This window comes from Neolamprologus brichardi, chromosome 22, assembly GCF_056152115.1.
Source record: "Neolamprologus brichardi isolate AB-2024 chromosome 22, ASM5615211v1, whole genome shotgun sequence".
Lineage (NCBI taxonomy): Eukaryota > Metazoa > Chordata > Actinopteri > Cichliformes > Cichlidae > Neolamprologus > Neolamprologus brichardi.
In genome coordinates, this window is record NC_142124.1 from 6,324,023 (window position 1) to 6,342,881 (window position 18,859).

Genomic DNA, 18,859 nt, shown 5'->3' on the forward strand with positions numbered 1-18,859 from the left:
TTTTGGATTTAATTTCTCCTGGACCTCAGCCTTAAACTCAGAAACACATACTAATCTAACCTGACAGTTTTACTAACATGAAACATAATACTACCATTTTTGAAAGAAACACCTTTTAAATCTCACATTGGAGTTAAGAGCACATGGAAATTAGTTTTGCTTGTAGGACAAAGGAGCATTTAGCTCAAAATATAAATAATTTCGCAGCACTTATTGTCCTCTCATGTTTTGAATGTGCAAAGTCTGTTTCTGAATAAATTATATATGTAATATATATGTAAAGCATAAATACATATAAATGTAAACTTCACAGGACTAAATCTGAATCATTAAATTGTTATTGTCACAGTTCTGGGTCGGTTCGACCCAGTTTTTTGAGTTGTTATGTTTTGGGTTATTTTTGAATGATGGTTTGTTCTTTAAATTTCTCTGGTGCTTTGTTGGGTTTTATGATGAATCTGTGTTTCAGTTATTTTGGTGTGTTTGATTGTTTTCTTATTCTCTTGTAGTGCTTATGATGATGATAATGATGATGATGAATCTATGTTTTCACTTATTCTGGTTTAGGGAGTAGTTCTTAGGTTTTGTGTTCCCATGTTTATTGCCGGTTCAGTTCAGTGTCCAGTCTGTCTCTGTGTCGTGTCTGCGTCTTTGTCTTATGTTAGTGTGTGCAGCTTTGCTCCCCTTGTCTCGTTAGCCCTGATCTCTCCCAGCTGTGTCTCCCTCCTGTTGCCCATTCCCTGATTACCACCCTGTGTATATAAGCCCTGTGTTTTCCCATGCTCAGTGTTGCGTCGTACCCTCAGATCCTGCCTGTGTGTTCCAGTTAGTGTTTTCATGTTTGGTTTCTGTTTTGTTTGGTGCCAGCTAGTGATCGGTAGATGAGGCCTCGTGAAGCGTTTCAGCACATTCCCCAAACTGTATCGATACTGTCAACACAACCTTGCTGTTTTGCTCCATACTGACACCTGCTGGACCTTAAATATCATTGCAGGCAACTTACTTCAGACTCGCAACAGACACTAATTCAATGACCTAGTCATACTTGTATACACTATAAGGTATTGTACTGTCCATGGAATCATTTTATATCTTTTACATTTCAAATATTGTAGACATCTTTAAAATATATTGTGAATGACATTAAGTGAAAATTAGAATGAAAGTATCTCAAATGTAATATTACCCATTTAAATGTAATTAACTCAGAGTTTATTATAAATTTTTATTCAGAAAAATAAGTTTGTCCAATGTTTTTGCATTCAGTCTATTGCGTTTTTTTGACACTATTTCCCCAGCTTTGGAAAATACACGCTCACAGGGCACAGATGAAGCTGGGGTACACAAAAACTGTAATGCCAGGTGGAAAAGGTTAGGATAAGATGTTCTTCTATTCCCCCAGTACGTTAAAGGATCCTCTGATCGTGGAATGTTTCTCTCCGCCAAGTAGCGCTGGACCTCAATGATGGAGTCTGCTGTTGCATTGTTTGTTTGTCTGCCAACTTCTTCATCGAGCCGATGCCACAGGTTTTCTGAAATAATAAAAAATGCATGGCCGTTTTAGTTTTTGTCATCTACTCCAAATTAGTACACATTAGCATCAAAATAAATGTATGAATAAGCTGATAATACTGAACTTGCCTGTAACAGGTGACTGCTCTGATGAAGGTCCAGGCTGTGGCTCAGATGTTGTGCGGGCAATTACTGCAGCACACTCCACTTTCAGGCGATTGACTGCCTCACTACACTTGGAGGAACTACGAAATCCGAGTGTTTTAAATTTGGGGTCTAAAAGTGTTGATAGGGCCAACACACTTAATGACTCCAGATTAGAAGCAGTGTCTGTGACACGATGCCTAAGTTGGTCATGGAGATGGGTGGCAGCTTGTGTGTGTAGATGTAAAGAGTTCCACTCAAGTGCACAATATAGCATTTTCATCATCGGGATGACCTTTGATCCTGAAACTCTCCTCAGACAACTCCACTGTGGCCTGATGGAAAGGGGCCAACACGAGAAGTGCTTCCCTTATGATGTTACACTCATCAGTCGTAAGTGGAGTTAAATCTGTTGGAAGAGAAGCAAGAGATACCCAGACTGCTTCTTTCTCATCATGTAGCCGTGACAGCATCTGATATGTGCTGTTCCAACGCGTTGGTACCTCGTTGATAAGTTTCAAGATGGGCCGTCCCATCTGCTGCTGCACTTGAGCAAGCTTTTCTTTGGCTGTAGTGCTGGATCTGAAGAATGATACGATTTTTCTGGATTTATCTCTTATGGATGAAAGTTCGGAGATTTGATCACATGATTTCTTGACTAATAAATTGAGTTTGTGTGCAATGCAAACTGAATGTCGAATTTGGAGAGTTCTTGTTGCTGCAATCATGTTTGGTGCTGCATCGGTCACAAGACACCTTACCTTATTTGTGATGGCCCAGTCATCCATCATGCCCTTTTTTGAATTGGGCCAAATTGTCTGCAGTGTGACTTTGTGGAAAGTGTTTCACACCCAACACAGATGTACACAACTGCATATTCTCATTAATGTAGTGACAGGTAAGAGCCAAGTAAGCCTCCATGTTCAAAGAGGTCCACAGGTCAGCTGTTATACTCACTGCCACAGCTTGCTGTACTTCCATTTTCACTCGTTCGAGTTCCTCCGTATGTTTTTTGGCTATCAATTCCTTTATGGTCTGAAGATGAAACAAAACTAAATCAGTAAGCAGTACTTAACATCAGCTACCTGATGAAACATTGTCTATATAAACCTTTCTGTTTGGCAAAACATATGATGGATCAAGGACCTGAACCAGCTCCCTGAACCCCTCACTCTCCACAATGCTAAGGGGTTGGCAGTCCTTTATAATAAAATTCAGGACTGCCTGGTCCAGAGCAATCTTCCTAGATGCTTGATTTCAAAATAATAAAACATATTAATTTAAAAAAAAAAAGATAAAGCTGCTCAATGTCTATATAGGCCTACCTGTGTTTGTCTCCTGATTTTCATGTTTTGCTCTATAATGCCTAAACATTGAGGAGGTGCTTTTGTTTGTGTACGAAAGCTCCGCAGAACAGATGCGACATTTAACCTGCAAAAAATAAAATAAATATTTTACACTGCAAGTCACAATGCTGTTTTTCCTATTCTGATAGATTACACTGAAACAAAGGCAGACAAACAGTTACCTTATTTGCAGTTAAAAGATCAAAATGATCCCACACAGCAGAAACTTTTCTTTCGGGCTCCATTTTGTTGTAGAGGGATATGTATTTTTCTTTCTTTGTCAGAGTAATTTTGGTTTTTTTTGGTGGCGACTCATTCCGTTGTCAGATGCGGATGCGGTACCTTTTAAACACAGTTTGGCGCGTTGGCAATGAGCGAGACAGCAGCTGTATCGATCATGTGACTTTTTCTTAAAGCGACACACGCACCGATACAGGCATCGCTAGGTGAGCTTGATACATGCGTCGGTGCGTCAGTGTTGCTGGACCCATCACTAGTGCCAGCAATAAAGCTGAGGTTTTCAGTTACATTTCCGTCTCTGAGTCCTGCATTTGGATCCACATCTCCACCTGCCCGCACACAAAGCCCTGACAGAACGACGCGACCACTATGGATCCAGCAGACTCACTGAGGAAGCACTGCTCGCCTTTTGACGGGACCGGGCTAGCGCTTGGTGGGCCTCCGTGCTGGCGTTCCTCACTCGCAGCCTACCCTTCGGCCCACTCGTCTGCTTCCTCCCCTCGGACACCCCGGTCTCGCAGAAGACGCTCCAGCCGGTTCCAGGAGGATTACTACAAGACTGCAAGCAACCAGCTTCTACAAAATGTTAGGGATCATTATTTTGCCACCCAACTCACCCAGCGTTTCCACACCGCAGGAGGAGCAGCCGCAGCAGAGTTTTGCCATGTCACCCTCAGCCAGTCCCGATCCCTCTTCGACAGGGAAGCGGCGGACATGCCGCCGGCGTTCACAGCTCCAGCAGGAGCCTAGGATTTTTTCTGAACAGCCAGCTAGGGTGAGTGGTGGGCAGTGTTGGGGAGTAACGGAATACATGTACCGCCGTTACGTATTTAAAATACAAAATATGAGTAACTGTATTCCGTTACAGTTACCGTTTAAAAAGGTGGTATTTAGAATACAGTTACTTTGTTGAAATAAATGGATTACACGGCGGTACTTCCCTGTTTCATATTGTCGCGGGTCAGGACTGTTTGGGTTGTTCTAGGCGGCAGCGTTACGGTTGCCATGGTTACAGGGTGACGCTCTCTCTCTGCGTGTTTCCTGGGTGAGAGAATGCCTGTTGTTGTTGTGCTAAGCTAATAGGCAGAATGCTACAGGTCTAGCTCTAAAGAATGTAGCATCATAGGCAGTGTAGTCCGTGCTGCAGGGAGAATGGACTGCCATACCCGTTATGTGTCTGTGAGCGAGGGAGGGAGAAAAAGAAAAAGTACGAGCTGTCATCGAGCAAAAACGGGAGCTGGAAGCATGTAAATATAATAATAACCACTGCAGCCAAGAAGAGAGCCTGACGAGCCCAGTTGTAAGTAAGCTATTAAGACTCGACTGTACACCGTGTTCGTGTTTTCCTCCCAAAACAATAAGTTCTGTTGGAGCAGCCTTTCAACGCCTCTCTCTGTCTCTGCTAGCAAAGTTGACCCAGACAACAAAGTAAAGCTAGTTTTCGGCTACGAGCCGACACAGAACCCACCGTATTAGCCAGAGGTCCCTTTACTACGGTTCGGAGCCGCGGACCTTCAGTAACAGTAATAAATCACAGCAATAGTACATTCATGTAGTTGTAAACAGCATGATAATATATTAAGTAATCCAAAGTATTCAGAATACGTTACTGTCATTGAGTAACGTAACGGAATACGTTACAGAATACATTTTGGGGCATGTAATCTGTAATCTGTAATGGAATACATTTTAAAAGTAACCTTCCCAACACTGGTGGTGGGGCTACTCTTTTGCCCCCTGCTGAAATAAGAACTTGTTGATGAAACCAAGGAGATCTATGACTCTATGCCTCAGAAAGTTCTGGATGATTATCATGCTGATTATCATGCTCCTGAACCCGTCAAGCATGTAGAGACTGCTGTTCGTCCTCAACTCAACACTTCTGTGAGAGCAAACAATGTGTGTGTCATCCCAGAGACTCTTAAGCCCATGTCAGCTCAGTTACCTGCTCAGCAGCCACCTTCAGCTAAGTTTACAGTGTTTTCTGCTCAGCAGCCACCTGTAGCCCAGTTAGCCGCCCAGCCTGTAGCCCAGTTAGCCGCCCGGCCTGTAGCCCAGTCGCCTACTCCACCACCACTTTCATCTCAAATTCAGTCACCCGTAGTTCAGGCTTCAACCCCGCTACCCATAGCTCAGTCGCTACCACAATCAGACTTTCTGCTAACTTTGCTACAGTCCATAGCCCAGTCAGTAGCGCAGGTAGTAGAGGAATCATTAACTTTGTCATCAGTTTAGTCAGCCACTCATCTTCACCGTCAGCCAGGAGTCCCAATTGCCTCTGGTCCTGCATCTGCTCCAGCTGGAGGGCCCAAGGAGCCCGTCCAGCCTCATGCCACGTCAGCTGGAGGGCCCGAGGAGCCCATCCACCCTCAAGTCTCGTCAACATCCCCTGCGACTTATACACCATCACCTGCAGCATCCTCATCAGCTACTTCCACATCGTCACCTGCGGCATCGCCGCCGTCAGGTTCCGCAGCCTCTGTGTCTTCATACTCGTCTAGCTCAGCCTCTGTGTCTTCATACTCGTCTAGCTCAGCCTCTGTGTCGGCCCCCTGAACTTTTCGTGGACTCATGGTTTGACCCTGTGTAGTTTGTTTGTTTTTTTTTCCTGTTTATTTCTGGACTTGTGCTCCTTGTGTTGTGTTTTGTTTCCATTTTTTCCATCAACTGGTAGTCTTTATTAAATAAAGTATGAGTTTGTGCCAACACACGCCAAAGAACCCAAGACCTCTAAAAGCAGCTGGCTTCCTTTTATACTCTACCTGATTCAGGCGACCATTCTGGAAAGCACAAGTCTATAAAGTGTGGTGTTCCCAAAAGGTTGATTCTGTCCATCTGGACGTAGAGTTTTCTACTGGCTTGAAGGGTTCAGTGTAGATTTTCAGCTAAACTATCAGCAACTAAAATAATCTGAGACATGTAGCTGAGAGCATCTCCAGCCTTACACTGTTAAAACACCAAACAGTGGCTATAGATGTAACACCATTTGGTTTTAAGAAGCCTTGATTATTAATGTTTGGCAAACATTGTTTCAAAATCTCTGCACTAACAGTTCTTTTAAACTCCGTCAAGCTGGCTGGTGGTCATGTGTCAGTTCAAACAAAATGGCATGAGACTGGAATTAAATTTTGCCATCAACTGGTAGTCTTTATTAAATAAAGTATGAGTTTGTGCCAACACACGCCAAAGAACCCAAGACCTCTAAAAGCAGCTGGCTTCCTTTTATACTCTACCTGATTCAGGTATTCATTCTGGAAAGCACAAGTCTATAAAGTGTGGTGTTCCCAAAAGGTTGATTCTGTCCATCTGGACGTAGAGTTTTCAGTGGGAGAAACATTTCGTCACTCATCCAAGTGACGACTTCAGTCTCAGCTGACTGCAGGTTTCCCCAATCTTATAAACAGTACATTTGCACAATAGCTGAAACCAGCCCACTGAATGAACAATGGGCTGTGAGGTCAGTTCCTTCATCATATGCAAATTGTCAAGTCTAGTGTTGGTAAACCAAATGAAAAAAATAAACATCCACAAAAGCAAACATCGAACCACAATACAACACACACACAATACTTTTGTCACAAGGACACTTAATGGACTGGAGCTGGCATCATTACACCTAAGCTTACTGAGCTACTATCACAAGTTAAATTGTAGCTAATCCATTAATATTTGGGCTGGATTCATGAAACTTTAGCCAAGTGTACATTTTATTTTTAAAAAAATCACAGAAATTTGGATTATTTTTGAATGAAAAGCAAAAGTACAAAAAGCAGAGAAAGAGCAGTGCAGTTTTACTGATATATTAACAGAAACACACAAACCTATGTGTTAAAAACATAACCCACATAACCCTCCAGAATCTCAACTTGAACTAAACTCTAAAATCAAAAACACTCAAAACTTACTTACACTCAAACAACAGAGAATAAACATCATCTTCATTAATTAAGAAATAAATCAGATATAAAGTAAAATCTTTTAAAATCTGGAGTTCTGCACAAGTTTGTCTTTTAAATCAAATTTTAAGTAAATGTAAATTTAAATTTAAAATCAAATTTTATTTGTCACATACACAGTCATACACAGTCATACACAGTACGATATGCAGTGAAATGCTTGGACAACTGCTCGTGACCTTAAAAAAAAAAAAAAAGGCTATGAATAAGATAGGAAATAAATAAATAAATATGAAAATAAAAAAGGGGCAAATTTAACCAGGAAGGAATAAAATAAAATAAAATATAAAAAATTAAGTTAAGAATGAGATAACTGTACAACACAAATTAGAATGAAGGGTAATTTAACTGGGAAAGAATAAGATAAAATATATAAATTAAAGTTGAAAATAAGATAACTGTACAACAAAATACACAGTATAGACATATATAAACATATATAAGAATGTATGAGAAATATAAATATATATACACACAATAACAGCAGCTGTACAAATGTACAAGATTTAGAAATATATTATCATGATTCCTTTATCACTGAGAGTGAAGGAATCTCAGCATTCATGAGTGATGAAATAACTTACAAGAAAACCCCAGAAACACTTAATAATATGTTTGAGTGAAGATGAACACACAAAGCTTTTAACAATCATAAGTATGTTTGTACTACAACTGCTGTGATGATTCCATTGTTTCATATTGTTTTTATTGTGTTTTACGTCTCTCCAAGTGGTCACATCTTTGTTAGATCTTTTTTTTAAAATTGCCTTTTTTTTTTTTAACTGAAAACAACATATTCAGAATAATTTAATGCCACCATTATGATGTTTATGTTAAACATTTGCCAACTCATTTTCAAACTCCTTTCCATTAAATATTGACTAATAAGCATCTGCAACTATATTTTAGACTTTAGATCTTTTTAACAGATTTTATGATGTGAACAATCAACAAATTCAATGAATTCTAGTTTATGGAGAAGAACGAGCAGACATGTCTTCTCTCAGGTTCTCTGTAGAGATAAAAAAGAAATAAAATAAATGTTAGGATTAATCAAATTCACAAATAACCTTTTTACAGTTTCATTAAGATCTAAAATTCTGATTCAATCGAGTATTTACTTTATATGTTTTTGAAGGAAATTAACACATTTGTTTTAATTTTGCTAAATCATTTCATGAAATGTTCTTTTAAAAGCATCTTTCTCTTAATATGATTTAAAGTTATACTGAAGCACTTTTTTTGATATATTTAAACAGGAAATTTTACTACAGCTACTATTTTACATTAGTTTAAAAAGAAAGATAAAACATGAGACACAAATATGAAGTAACTCACTGTGTGCAGAGCTGTTTGTGGTTTAGGCTCGAGGAAGCATTGGCTCCTGGACTTCACGGCTCTCTGCAGCTGTAGGTCAGAAACACAATGTTAGTCCACATCCTGCTCTCATCTGTCACTTTTACAACAATCAAACACAACAGGAAACAGCCCTGAAAGACTGTTTAGATTAAAGTAGAGAAACCCTTTTTAATTTAGTGTGGACAAGAGATTAGAGAAAAGTGACAAAGTTTAACTTACGAGATAGGGAACGTTTCTGGATAACTCCTGGAAAAGAAGAAGACTTTAAAATAAATGGATATGAATTCCTTCATGTAGACAGGATCAATAAGAAAGGAGGTGGGGTGGCACTTTACATTGATAAAAACCTAAAGTACGAAAGAATGGGAAGAATGACAACTGTTATTGATGGAGTGATGGAATGTTTATCAGTGGAAATAAGTATGGAAAAAAGGAAAAACCTAATTGTCAGTTGTATATATAGAACACCAGGATCTAAGATTGAGATATTTAAAGATAAAATGGAGGACTTATTTACAAATATAAATCAGAAAAGAATGTTTATTTGTGGGGACTTTAATATTGACTTATTGAATCCAAATCATAATAATAGTACAGAAGAATTTATTGATTCCATGTACAGCATCGGTTTATTTCCACTGATAACAAGACCGACCAGAATAACATCTCATTGTGCAACTCTATTAGATAATATATTTACAAATATAATAGAAGGAAATATAAAAAGTGGGCTGTTAATCAATGATATAAGTGACCATTTACCAGTCTTTGCATCTTATAATTGCCATTATAAAGTGAACAATGATGGACATAAGATTATTTACAAAAGAATAAGAACAGAGAAGACATTAAATTGTCTTAGAAATGAACTTTTAAAGCAAGAGTGGAATATTGTATATGAACAAACAGAAGTGAATAAAGCTTACGAAGGATTTTTAAGAACATTTAACACATTACTTGATAAAAACTGCCCAGTAATTGAAATCAATAGGAAACACAACTATGCAGGAAGACCATGGATGACTAAAGGACTACAAAATGCCAGCAAAAAAAAGAATACCCTATATCGAGAATTCATAAAAAAGAGAACAATAGAAACTGAAAGGAAGTATAAAACTTACAAAAATAAATTAACTAATATAATGAGATCCTGTAAAAGAGAGTATTATATTAAAAGGTTAGAACACAATAAAGATAACACAAGAGATATATGGAATGTATTAAACAGTATATAATCAAAAATGAATCAAGGAATAATGATTACCCTGGGTACTTTATAGAAGGGACAAGAAGTATTAATAACATGGAAGAGATAGTAAATGGCTTTAATGAATTCTTCGTAAACATAGGGCCAAAACTGGCAGAAGAAATAAAGGTTGATGGAATAGAAAGGGACACTGGTGAAAATATTGAAAGGAATAGTAGCTCAATGTTTTTAAGAGCAGTGGAAGAGAAAGAGATTTATGACATAGTTAGAGGACTTAAGAACAAAACCAGTGCAGACTGGAATGATATTGATATGGTAACAGTAAAGACAGTTATTGATGGTATTGTAAAACCATTAAAATATATATTCAACTTGTCGTTTCAAAAAGGGGTTTTTCCACAAAAAATGAAAGTTGCTAAAGTTATTCCCATTTACAAAACCGGTGAAAGGCATCATTTTACAAACTATAGACCAGTGTCAATACTCTCCCAGTTCTCTAAGATACTGGAAAAACTTTTCATAAAAAGATTTGACAGTTTTGTGGAAAAATATGAATTAATGACAGAGAGTCAGTATGGGTTCAGAAGCAACAGATCAACAGCTTTGGCATTAATAGATTTAATGGAAAAGATAACGGAATGTATGGATAATAAGAGGTATGCGCTCGGCGTTTTCTTAGACCTAAAGAAGGCATTTGATACGGTTAATCATGAAATTCTATTAAAAAAACTGGAAAAGTACGGGTTTAGGGGAGTGGTTTTGGAATGGTTAAAAAGCTATGTAGGGAATAGGCAACAATATGTACAAATAAATGAATATAAATCTAATTTGATGGATATAGCTTGTGGAGTACCTCAAGGTTCAGTACTGGGTCCAAAAATGTTTATTATGTACTTAAATGATATCTGCAGAGTATCGGAGATTTTAAAGTTTGTAATATTTGCAGATGACACCAATATACTGTGTTCAGGTGTGGAATTGCCACAGGTTTTGGAGATGATCACACAGGAATTAACTATATTAAAGAAGTGGTTTGATATAAATAAATTATCATTGAATCTAGATAAAACCAAATTTATGTTGTTTGGAAACCAAAAGAGAAACATCAAAGTAGAAATATGTGTTGACAATGTATATTTAGAAAGAGTAAATGAAATAAAATTTCTTGGGGTGATCATTGACCACAAGCTCTGTTGGAAGCCACATATTACTTATGTTCGGGGGAAACTGGCACGGGGCATTGCCGTCCTGGGGAAAGCAAAGCATATGCTGGATCAGAAAGCACTGCACATTCTATACTGTGCTTTACTACTGCCATATATGAGCTACTGTGTAGAGGTCTGGGGAAATACATACAAAAGTAACACACAAACAATAACTGTAATACAGAAAAGGGCCATTAGATTAATAAATAATGTGGGGTACAGGGACCATACAAATGCACTCTTTGTCAAAATGCAAGCTATTAAATTCCAAGACTTGGTGAAGCTTAAAACAGCGCAAATAATGTATAAAGTAAGAAATAAATTGCTTCCAAAAGAAATCTGTAAATTGTTCATAGAAAGAGAAGGTGGGTATAACTTAAGAGGGAAATGAAATTTAAAAATACAAAGTGCTAGAACAACTTTAAGAACGATGTCTATCTCAATTGCAGGAGTTAAATTATGGAGCAGTCTAACAGAAGAAATAAAAGAAAGTAAAAACATAAAACAGTTTAAAGTAAAATATAAAAACCTGATTTTAAATAGGTATAACAATGAAGAAAACGGGGTTAACCCAGGACGGTAATGTTGCTGGTAATGGTGTTGTGGTTCTTTTTTGGGGTTTTTTTGTTTTGTTTTGTTTTGTTTTGTTTTGGTTGTTTGTTTTTCCATAATTTGTGCATCTGCAAATATAAACCTTCTGTTTTTTTTTTTCATATGAAAGAAACTATACCCTGGTGGGGATTGCTAATTTCTTGTTTTTGATTTATGTATGTTTTGTTTTGTTTTGCTTTACTTTTGTTTCATATGTTGTTTGTTTTAATTTAAGAAAATTTATGAATGAGAGGTAAAACTTGAGGGGGTAGGGACAAATAAGTAAATACTTCTACCTACTCCTTTTCAAACAAATAATGGAATAATATATTGTAATGATTGTGAAGGCTCATGTTTGAAATGTTTGAAATAAAAATGAACTGAACTGAACTGAACTGAACTTACGAGATAGGGAACGTTTCTCTGAAATGAAAAGGAAAAAATGCATCATTTTAATAATTTGTTATAAATGTTAACACAATTTTTTTCATGTATTATACATGGCATCAAACATAATTTCATATTTTCATTTTGTAATCTGGACAAAAGCATTAATTTAATTTGTAAAATTAAAAACATAGACACCGGGCTTACTCGCTAATGTGTTTATAGATATATTCTGACTTTTCCCACAAAATGTGCTCATGTTAAATTTATAAGTAAAGCGACTGAAGGTAGAGAACGTACACATTTCTAATGCAGGTAAAGGTGTAGCTTAGGATGTGTTTGTTTGGCAGAGTTGATGGTTAAGAAAAGAGAAACAATGTTTGGGTTTCAATAACTTAGTTGGTGGTTAGTTTGTTCCCTGACAACCAAACTGTAGCTCAGGTGTAAAAAACAAAAGAAAAACAAAAAAACCACAAAGACAGAAAGAAAAATGATGCAGAAAAAAGTAAATAACAGACAAGAAGAAAAAGTGAAGTAACTGGACAAAAATCTACAAGTGGGATAATGAAGAAAAATGAAGGGGCAAGTTATGAAACACAACAAGCATGATTAATGAATATCGTTGTAATATTTTGAGGATTTAAAAGAGTCTGATCATCCTGCTGGCAGAGAAAGTGTTAAAATACTTTAATATGAACCTGAAGACTCAGCTTACACTGCTTTTGGTTGTTACCTGTTTAGTCCTGTGTGCATTGTTTGTTTTCTTTTGAAATAATGTTAATAATGACTTCAATTAAGTCATATTACTCTTACTATCATTATTATTGTTTGCACTATGTCATCATTGTTGTTGCATTATACAAGAAAAATCCAGGAAGTTTGTTTCTCACATGTCTTCTTTTTGTAAATAATGAATGCGATCACAGTGATGGCAGCAAGAACAATCACAGCAACAACAACAGGGATGATCAGGGAGAAGGAATTTCCTGTGGATCACAGAACAAACAAAAGGTGAGAACAAAAACTTTCCAATCAGATAACAATCATGTACAAGAGCTTCGTTTATGGTCACTACATATTTGTCTCACTAATTTTTGTTTTCATTCCAACAATAAAAGTTCTGCCATTAAATTTAATTTCAATACATTGCTATGTTCAAATTTATTGGCAATGTTTCAAAATATACATTTTCCCCCATTTACTATTTAATCTTCTAAATCCATTAGTCAGATAATCAGTGGCCACACATGAACAAGTTTTATATTCATCAATGTTCAGCAATGAAAAAATGTGGTGGAAAAACATAACTTGGTCTAAACTGATTTAGGCCTTAAAATTATTCTGACAGAAGCTGAGAGAAAGAAAACCTAAACAAACAGATTATCTCATCCAACATGAACCACAGGGTATTGCAGTAATTTAAGTGTGTGTTTCCCACGTTTATCACTTATCTGATCCTGATTCCAGACTCACCTTCATTGGTCCTGATCGCTGCTTTGTCCAGTTTGGTGACGATGTCCTCGTTCACACCAGAGAGCTGAAACACACATCTGTATCTGTGCCAGTCTTCAGGTTTGACTGATGAAACATCCAGGTCAACACTCATCTGGAAGGTCCCATCATGGTTGGTGAGAATCTCTCCTTTGTTCACACCCTCATGAAGCTCCACTCCACCTTTCTTCCAGACCATCTCGGCTCTGTCAGGATAGAAACCTGTAGCGTGGCAGGTGACTGGAGAGGAGGAAGACATCTGGAGGAGAGACACTGAGGGACGCTCTGTGGAGTGAAGACAAACAGTTCATTCTTTCTGTATTATTATTATTATTATTATTATTATTTTAATTGAGCTGGAGAGGTGCATGGTGCAGAAGAGAGGTGAAGAAAAGAGTGCAGACAAGGTGGAGTGGATGGAGATGAGCAAGAGTGAAAAGGAAGGTTTACAAGATGGCAGTGAGACCTGCTGTGATTTAATATCTGAGGATGGTGGCACTGAGACAAATACAGGAGACAGAACTGATGATATTAAAATGTTCATAAGGAGTGAGAAGGATTAGAAATGAGTATATCAGAGCTAAAACTGTGGAAGAAGATCTGCTGTGACGACCAGGAGCAACTTTAAAACATTATTATTATTATTATTATTATTATTAGAAGCATACTGATTTCTTTTTGATGTGATGTAGTTTATTAAATTAACTGAAATTTAAAGAATGCCATACAAAGTGTAATTACATTAATTTAATATCATATTAAGTAATAAACTGAGACATATAACTTTTGGTTAACAATTTAATTCTGGTCGTGTGATTTTACCTGTCCTCATCAGAGAGCTCCTCCCATAGGTCACATACTTCTTCACCCACTCAGGACACTCCTGGGTGAGATAGTTCTTCCAAAATGTGATGTAAGCTCTGTTACTGTCCCACTTGTTTTTGGTGATGTGAGCCTGTTGTACAGGAGCGACCCATGTCTCTGTCTTCAGGTCAAAGCTTATGAAGTCCTCTCCATCATAACTGTATTGGGTATATCCATTCACTTCACCTGTTTCATCCCATTCACAGCCGACCATCTGCTGGAAAATGTGAACACCTGACAGAAACACAGAGACAAAGACTGCAGTGAACCAGAGAGAGAGACTGCACTAAAGTCTTATACTGACACAGAGATGTGATCAACATATAGAGGATCTACATTTATGGCTGCTTTTGTCTCAGTGGAAGATTTAAAAAAAATCATCATTAACAATGTAGATTTTAGAAAAAGACACTGGGAAAAAACAGAATTCATTTTCTCCCGTTAGCACATCTACGTCCTGCCTGCAGAGATATCACTGCACAGTTTATCTATGCTGCTGTAGGTGGAGCAACTTCCTGTGAGCTGCAGGATCAGACAAACACACTAAGCTGGATCCTGAGCAGCCGACACAGATCCTGATTCTGGGTTTAAGTTTCCATCCTCTGAAACTCTGCAGCCGTTATCAGTCCTACAAAATCCTTCCTGTGAGAAACTAAACACCAGACTGTCCTGAGGTTTTTCTAGAGGTGTCTCTGTTTAATATGATCATGTGATGTTAATCTAATCTGGAGTTCTACTTACAGTATTTCAGGCTCCAGCAAATGCTTCATGTCATCATTGATGTTTATGCAAGAAATACTTTTTGATAAATCAGTTAATTTCTTGTGCTGTGACCTGACAAAAAGGTGAAAAAGGTTCCTCTAAGATTTCACAACCATGTTGTCATTTTTATTACATTTACTAAGAGCAGAGGACTGAAACAATAATTCAGACCTTGAATTTGACTTCATGCTGGGACACTTTGGTGTTTTTTAGAGCTGTGACCAGATCAGATTTTGCACTAAAAAAAAACTTGTCCCAATGTCTGCTTTATTTTCACAAATTCTGATGCATTTAGTTAAATTCATTCATAAAGAGGCCGTGGACAGTGAACGGGTCATTGAGCTGTCTCTACTTTCAGCCTGTTACAAAGTCAACCCTGCTTGATTCTACTTTTTGTATTAAATATAACATCATTATTATTATTATTATTATTATTATTATTATTATTATTATTATTATGTGTTTAATGGAATCTGGAAAAACTGTGACATCACAGCACATTTAACAGCTAGATGATAAATTATTTCATCCTAAGATGCTGTTGATGGTGTCTGACATATTTTCTTTTTCTATAAATTATTTGTGAGGGTCGTCTGAACTGAGACACGGAGCGACTTCCTGTGAGCTGCAGGAACAGACAAACACACTAAGATGGATCCTGAGCAGCAAACTCAGATTCTGACCCTGGGTTTAAGTTTCCATCCTCTGAAACTCTGCAGCCTCCTATCGTTCTAAAAAAATCATATAACTGCGGGAAAACTACACACCAGACTGTCCTGAGGTCTTTCTAGAAGCTTCCACTGAAGGAGAGTTTCAGTCCAGGATTGTTTTTATTAAAAGTCAAATATTAGCTCACAATAATTGTAAAAGAAACACACCTCAGACTGATTATTTAGATCCTGCTGATTTTCTGGAGATTAATTTCTGAATAACCAATTATTACGAAATTGTAGCAAAAACAACCATCAAGGTTTCAGAGGCAAAAAATCCTAAATATAAACAGAAAACTTCAAATATCATAAATTTATCTTCATCATTTGATTATTTTGATCAACTAAACAGTTAAATTATATCAGTTCATACAAACATGATCATTAAAGCTGTTTGAATTAAATTAAAGCTTCACAGACTGTAGTTCTACATTTTTTATGAATTATTATGTTAATAATTTTAATCTGTAATCTGAATGAAACATTTAATATGTGTGCAAACTTGTTTACTACTGTAAACAAAACACAGTGAAAACATTAACAGCAAATATCAGTAAAAAATGAAACATGAACAAACCTCCAGTTTGGTTGAAGCGCTGCTTTGCAATCTCAATGTTGGCTTTGAAAGACTGCTGGAGAGCCACAGCTGTTTGAGTCTGACTCTTCCAGTACTGCTGATCTGTGTTCTTGGCAATCCAGTCCTGTTTGGGCCCAGCTTTCTCTGTGTTGCTGTCATAATATTCAATCTGAACATCATCAACCATCCCAACAGCCACAAACTCTGGGAAGTTTGAGACTTGAGAGGATCCAGTAAAGAAATACTTCAGAGAGTGGGTCACTGTAAGAAACAGTTAATGTTGTGAGATCTCAGGAACACAGACTAATAAATTATTTTATTTTTTAAATAACACAATAAGAAAAACTACAGCACATTAAGGACATCCTGTAATAATCCTGCTGTCCCTTCAATAAACACAAAATAGATTTATGAATAGATATTCAGTGTTTAATGTCATTTTCTGATCCTCTTTTCTTCAAAACATCAAATTCTAGTTTGAACCTGATTATTCACAGAAAGTTTTAAAACTGTTGTTTATCCTTCAGTTTGGTTTAATTCAGTTTTCATGATTTGATGGTTTGAACTCATTATAGGTTTTAATTTAACTATATTTTTATTTTGTTTTCATTGTTAAACAAAATACATATTATTTTTAATCTGTGACTTCTGAAGTGAGTTGTTCTCTTTTGTATTTCAATTTTTGATTACAAATTATATGAATTGATTGAAGCATATCGAGGCTTCTTCTTTGTTTATATTATTTTTATAGATTTTTTTAAGCTTAAAATTGTTACAGAAAGTTTTACTACCAATATCTTTGATCGATAATATTATCAATAAAACCAAAGCTAATGTTAGGTAACTATTATTTGGGGAATATTATCTTAGCAATTGTTATTTTATCTTTTATTCTGTAATCAGGTTTTCAGGTGAGTTTTCAGTTATCAAACGTCAACAATATTTGTGTTAGTTTAAAACGCTTCTCATTAGCGCTCCCTGGTGGAGATATTTGAAACCCTCATTAAAATGGTACTTAGTTTTTAAAATAAACGTTTTAATTATTGTCACCAGATTATCATCAGACCTCCTCACTGATGTTTTATTTGTTGGACTGTTTGGAGAGACAACAGAGTCACGAATGGTTTAAACCCGGAAATCATCAAATAGTTTGGGGCATAAGTCGCCTCGTGTTAATCTTTGCCTTCATCTAAACTTTAATATTTATTATTAGGTATTGAAGAGATAAACAGACGATTTAACTACCTGTATAATATAATCAGTTGTTTCTAAACATTGACATTTTCTACTATGATCCATTACAACCAAATGTTTAGCGTACAGGAACTTTCTGGGGAGCAAACAGTCCGTCCATTTGTCTTTCAAATTACATAAATCTGACATATAAAAAGACAAAAATATAACAGTCAAACTGACCTGCCGCTGCCCCCTGTATTCCCAGGAGAAGAAAGAAGATGAAAGCCTTCATTGTGACCATAAACATCCAAACATTTAACAGACTTTGTGTGTTCGCTTGTCCAGAAAAAGTTAAAATGGAGAACCAGCAGAAACGTCACCATTAGCCTCGATCAGAGCCAATAGGGATTTACTCTGAGAGTAAACGTCACTTAAATCTAGGGTAAACCTTTAGGGTTATCAACGAAACTGAAAGTAAAATATCTTCATATGAACCAGTTTAGGGAGGGTTAGTTTCATCTGGTCTCTATAAATGTTTATGTTATGACAGGTTTAGTTCATGTTATGTCGCGTATACACTGTATAATTTATTTTCTATTCAGTGGATAAAACCTTGTTAAGTTTCTCAGTGGAGTGATTTGTATTCATTTTAAACGCATACACATACACTGATACACACTCATCCCCCCTCCCTTTCCAAACGCCTACGATGCTTGTCCCCTCCCGGTGCAGATGGCGGGTCGACTGGACCAGCGCAGAGATGCTGAGGTAGGATGGATTCCCAGAACACCGGCTCCTCGTCAGCCCGGGCTAGTAATCAGGTCGTGACAAGTAAGCGCAAGTACACAAGTAATCTTTTTCCGTAGACTTCCTCGCGGCGCCAGAATTGTGTTGTTTGTGTCACTGTAAGTATAACCCCTGCACTGTGTCCAAAACATGTCTGTGTTCTGCTCCCGTGGTCGCATCGTGTCATAACAAAAGAGACAACTCATTTTAAATTGTATTTTTGAGAATTTTATTCCTAGCAGTGGACTGAAAGTGGACTGAAGTGGACTGAAAATCGGTGGCAACAGGAACGGTAACAAACCAGTTAAAGTACTGAGAACAGTAACTAACAGGTAACTGACAAGGTCACGACAGAAGTACAGCACAGGAATCCTGAGTTTGTCTGAGTGACTTTCCAAGAGAGTTTTCCCTCGAGAGAGAGACTATCTGTGGATCTGTTTGTGCTGGCACCCTGGACACGCTAACAATCATTCCTTTTGTTTGTAACCCTGTTTTGCCTTCACCGTAAATAAACACAATGTCACTGAACCTTTAAGTCTCACACTC

General features: G+C 37.1%; 1 protein-coding gene and 1 long non-coding RNA gene across 3 annotated transcripts; both read right to left on the reverse strand.

Moving 5' to 3' along the window:
- Window positions 1-1,233: 1,233 nt before the first annotated feature.
- On the reverse strand, window positions 1,234-3,067 carry LOC148096665 (uncharacterized). Its single transcript, XR_015717073.1, has 3 exons — window positions 2,982-3,067; window positions 1,642-2,691; window positions 1,234-1,532 (listed from the first exon to the last, which is right to left on the reverse strand). It is a non-coding gene; the product is annotated as an uncharacterized LOC148096665 (long non-coding RNA).
- A 3,400-nt stretch (window positions 3,068-6,467) lies between these two features.
- On the reverse strand, window positions 6,468-17,881 carry LOC102787847 (major histocompatibility complex class I-related protein 1-like). Of its 2 annotated transcripts, XM_087834723.1 has the most exons (8): window positions 17,768-17,881; window positions 16,352-16,612; window positions 14,261-14,536; window positions 13,421-13,723; window positions 12,853-12,933; window positions 12,663-12,724; window positions 8,537-8,605; window positions 6,468-8,210 (listed from the first exon to the last, which is right to left on the reverse strand). In XM_087834723.1, the coding sequence occupies exons 1-8, from the start codon at window positions 17,832-17,834 to the stop codon at window positions 8,202-8,204; spliced, it is 1,128 nt and encodes a 375-aa protein (XP_087690849.1). In that variant the 5' UTR covers window positions 17,835-17,881; the 3' UTR covers window positions 6,468-8,201. The 2 variants fall into 2 exon arrangements, with proteins under 2 accessions (XP_087690849.1, XP_087690848.1); XM_087834722.1 differs by lacking the exons at window positions 6,468-8,210; window positions 8,537-8,605; window positions 12,663-12,724 and adding an exon at window positions 8,777-8,803 and having other exon boundaries at window positions 12,838-12,933.
- Between the last annotated feature and the right edge of the window lie 978 nt (window positions 17,882-18,859).